Here is a 4,655-nt window from a genome sequence, read left to right as displayed (position 1 = left end):
TATAGTGGGCGGGGCAAGCCTGACACCGGATAGGCTATTGGGTCTGCGTAGCATACGCATAAAAAATAAACCAACTTTGATTGGTTTCCTTTCGAATGTGTCCGCCAATCGAGTCATGACGTCACACAAACACCGCCCACGCTCCGGTTGTGGAGAATAGGGTTCACCCGGTGTGTGTTTGGCTGAGTGTGTTCGGTGGGACGTTACACCTGACCTGATCTTTACGTGTTCGCCTTTCCAACCGTTCCTAGACTGTCCCTCCGTAGTAGAGAAGCTGTAAGCCCGCTGAGGTGCCGTTATTCGTACACGGTACCTCGATAAAGTTACAATAAACCATTTAGTGGTAACAGTGCGTCATGTTGTATGTATAAGCCCTTCATGTTTATGCGTCGCTGGGGAAGGGTGTGATTTGTGCTGTGTGGTTAGGTAAGCCACACACTGATAGCATAAACACTCTGCATCACAGATACCTGCGATTTTTTTTCTCTACTGAAGTGAACGTGTACCGGCTTCGGCATGTGGGTTCCACGGCTCCCGGCATGCCGTGCGCGGGTAGCTGCTTGCCCGTGGTGATGGTTGGACCCCGGCTACCTAGAACAATGAGCGTGCCCGCGAGCTTCACTGAGCGCGAGCACGCGGGCTGGAAGGCGCATGCTCGCGTGTGAAGCGCACGGGGCCAGGGCAGTAAGCAGCTCTAAGCCTGACACCGCTGCCAGCAGTGGGCAGAGTTCAAAGGAGCGGGACCTGCCCCCTTCAGCAGTACTGTTATGCCAGGCGCGGGCATAGCCTGCCCACCGAGTCATCGGGCATGATGAGGGGCGGCAGGGCACAGCGAGCCGCTGCAATATAATAAAGCGATATACAGGGGCGCACACTGTTCGCTCAGGGGTCAGGCTTTACACTGATATGCACCAGTCAGCATTAGAGGGCATCACACACTGGGCAGCAGCTGAGTGCTGCCACCGCTCAGGGATCGAAACGATCAGCTAAAGGTACACATACACCAGACAGGGCACGGCGACTGGCAGCATCACCCGGTGCCACCTGAGAGGACCGGCAGTCAGGACCAGGTTGAACCGTCTGAGCTGGGTAGCACGGCTCCGGCACCTCCGAGGTGTAGGAGGGCTGCATCTACTACCCCACTTACACACTGACAGCTGAGAGCGAGTACTACACAAAGACAGGATAGAGGTGGGGGAGAGGAAGCACACTGGCTGGGCATCGAGAGACTCTGTCACTGCTCCCGGAGGAGGGATGTTGTGCTTCTGCTGAGCCGCAAACAAGCACCGAACTGCAAACATGTGGATCCCTACAGAGCACGAAAAATACGGTGTCGGTGAGTGAACCGTTCGAACTTTTCATTCTCTCTCTTGCCCCGGATCACCCAGCTGTTCTGTTCGCATTCTCCGCCATAGATCGTACTGGTCGCCTTTTAGAGAAACGCGATTACTTAACGTTTATTAGGGACATGGCACTGATTTCCTTCTGCTGCTCCTAGTAAACATACCGGGGCTGGCGTTATGATCGTCTACGGTGACAGCAGATCCCGGAGCCACTGATACACCGATCGCTTTAAATGCATACGTAAACATCGCCATAAGGTGCTAGGTGCCCCTACAGGGGTATTGCACCGCATACCGAGTATCGGCTCCGCAAACATGGGCAATCGGTACACAGGGTGATCGTTGTGAATGCGATCCGCACCGCCTGAGTGTATTTTGATGTCATCTGTCATTTCTAGGAACGCATTCCTGTGTAAGATGGAACGAGAGGAACTTTAATGAGAGTATAAACAAAGGCGGCGAGCGTGTTCGGCCAGCTATTAGAGGCATTTAGCGTGGCTAACAAAGAGCTCTGTCTTGGATGTTTGTGCTCAAGCTGGCATTGCTGCCAGAAACTCTACCTTGTTAAGCGTGGACTGCGTTCTCACAAAAACACTCGTGGAATTGGGATTTTATAGGCTTGTATGGGATTGGAGGCTTAAAAATGCAGATTGCCGACCACCCTGCGCTTAAATGTGTCCTGCTGATAATTATTTTACATCATACAACATAAACACAAAAGTTATACAGCTGATTTCCTTTATAAACAAATCCCAGACTGTATCACAAAATGTTACAATGTGTTCTGCTCTGCTTCACAATGTCTGTGAATGTTCCATATATTTTCACTAGTAATTACCCATTATACCTTGCTTGTCATCCCATACTGTGATCACATTTTATATATATATAATGTATGTATATATACATATATATGTATATATATATATTACAGCTATAATATTGACTTCCCATGGCACATTTGTCCTTGAAATGATACACAGTGGCCCTTTAAACCAGATATTGCTTGTCCTTAATATATTCTACATTGAGGAAGCAAACAATCGTTTGGGTCCTGGGAGTCAGAGATCTCTTAGAAGTGAGTGCCCCAGCAGGGTTTCTTTGTATTCCTTGCCTTCTTGCCTTTTGTTATTGCTTTTGTTTGTTTGTGCTGAGGGAAGTGTTGTGATTGTTGACATGATGTGAGGTCTTCCATGGGATGTCATTTTCTAAGCCCCTCCTATCCCTCCCAGCAAATGGACCTCTGAAACCATCACAGGCATCCTTTGTACTTGGTGGCACATATTCTCCGAATATATTACTGCTTGCTTTAGAAGAGCAAACAATGGCCGTATATCACTTTGCCAGTCCATGGCCCATTCATTCGCACTAAATTGTGTTGTTAGATAATATAGAGATATGGTCAATATTCACTGCTCATTTCTCATAGACATAAAGCCATCTGTTTTCATTTTTCTAAGACTTTTGGTCCTCATTTTATATGGGTCTTATTGCACGAGCGTGGTATTTGTTATTTTGAAGCATAATTAAGACAATAGGTAAAAAGCGACCTTCATTTCTTTGCTCGGTTTCACAATGTTAGTGTCAAAAGTTAACAATGCATTTGCTTCCCCTCCCCCCAAGAATGGAAATAACTACCAGTGTCCTTTGAAGGTCCAGCAGACTGATGGGTGGTAAAAATGGGTTAATCTGCCTCAGCACATCACATCTGTCTCCTATCTGTTTAAGCAAGGACATTCTTCAACAAAATGTTTTTGTTGTTCATTCATTTAAAGGAAAAGCAACGCCACACATTATACAAATTGTCATGTCTACATTAACGCATGCTGTATCTTTATATGTATAGTAGATTATTGTATATTTAGGCTCTCTTAAATTAGCCCCCTCATAATACCTCTGTTAAAAATGACATCGCAACTTTACAGAGGCCCTTTATGCCATCACCCCTGTGTTCCAATGGCACGTTGTGTTCACAAATTATTATTGCCTTTTAATTATTAAGCGCCAACAAATTACCCAGCACTGTACAATTGAATTGAGGCAGTTAACACATACATAACAAATATACATTAATACAGACACATCAGGAGGTGAGAACCCTGCCAGTGAGCTTGCCATCTAGCCTTAAGTGCTTGGTTTCAGATGGTGCTTCGCTAATCCAAGGTTAAGTTTAAAAAGCTAATTGATTATCAGAAAGCCCTTTTGTAAATATGTTAACACAGGGATTTCCTGGATTTCGTGGATTTCCTTGTTTTCCTTGAAAACAGCTAAGTGACCCCAAACTTTTGAATGGTAGTGTGCGTGTATGTGTGTGTATTTATATACACATATGTAATGATTATAATATTTAGAGGAGTTTTGGGAAATTCTGGTTATTAACTCTCGGACACTGAGAACATCCAGGAGACATTCATCCTTGTTTCCCTTTCATACTAATTCATACTAATTTCAGACTAATTCTCTGCACAATGCATATTAATATATATATATATATATATATATATATATATATATATATATATATATATATTATATATATTATTGTCAGAAATAAGTACTTTATTGTAAGCTATAGAGAAGTCTTGAGATCAAGGAGAGCTGTCTTTGTCTTGAGTGCTGTTTTGTCTACTGAACTAAATGATTAGTCAGCAGTTTGTTAACAGAGAAGCGTAAGAGCTAATTAACTGTATGTACAAGCTAGCATTTTGGGATTGAATAGCTGCATATTTGGGGTTGTCATATTTCATACAGGATATATTTATGGTTTTGCATTCACTGTGTTGCATGTGCAATTGGACCACCAAATTGGGACATTGTAAAGTCTGTTCTCAGAGGTAACACAAATGCTGTAGCAAAACAGTGTTAATAATATGCCTGACCTCAGTTGAAGAAATGTGAAATTGCAAGTTATTAAATGTATTCAAGAATAAGAGCACTCCCGGCTTCCAATGTTTAAAAGTAAAAGTGAAGCATATCTAATAGATCCAAGTCTTATAATGCATATCAGTGGTTTGAACGGAGAGGTCCGGTTATACGGGCAGCTAAGCCACGACACATTCTCTGTCTTGGTTCTGGTTGCTATCTTGTCATTGCCACATCGCATGGCTCATGGAAGGCAAGCAAGTAACATAGAGATCTTTGCTTGGAGAGGCACATCCATCTGCAACATTTTGAAGTAGACTTTCATTTGTATTTATGTACATATTCTTCTTTGTGCTATGAAGAAAGAGTGGGGTGCCAAGGAATACTGAAGCATGTGGCCCAAGCAGTTTGGTTCAGCACCTGCCAGGTGCTTAAAACTACATACAATGA

General features: G+C 43.8%; 1 protein-coding gene across 1 annotated transcript in view; it reads left to right on the top strand.

The window, feature by feature from the left end:
• Window positions 1–751: 751 nt before the first annotated feature.
• The window catches only part of DOCK4 (dedicator of cytokinesis 4), a 142,947-nt gene continuing 139,043 nt past the window's right edge, over window positions 752–4,655 (top strand). Inside the window, exon 1 of the mRNA XM_053465191.1 lies at window positions 752–1,336. Within this exon, the coding sequence (XP_053321166.1) occupies window positions 1,300–1,336 (37 nt within the window). The 5' untranslated portion in view covers window positions 752–1,299. The remainder of the gene's footprint in view (window positions 1,337–4,655) is intronic.

This window comes from Spea bombifrons, chromosome 4 (genome assembly GCF_027358695.1).
Source record: "Spea bombifrons isolate aSpeBom1 chromosome 4, aSpeBom1.2.pri, whole genome shotgun sequence".
Lineage (NCBI taxonomy): Eukaryota > Metazoa > Chordata > Amphibia > Anura > Pelobatidae > Spea > Spea bombifrons.
The sequence above is the reverse complement of the archived record's forward strand: the minus strand, read 5'-3'. Positions and strand labels throughout refer to the sequence as shown.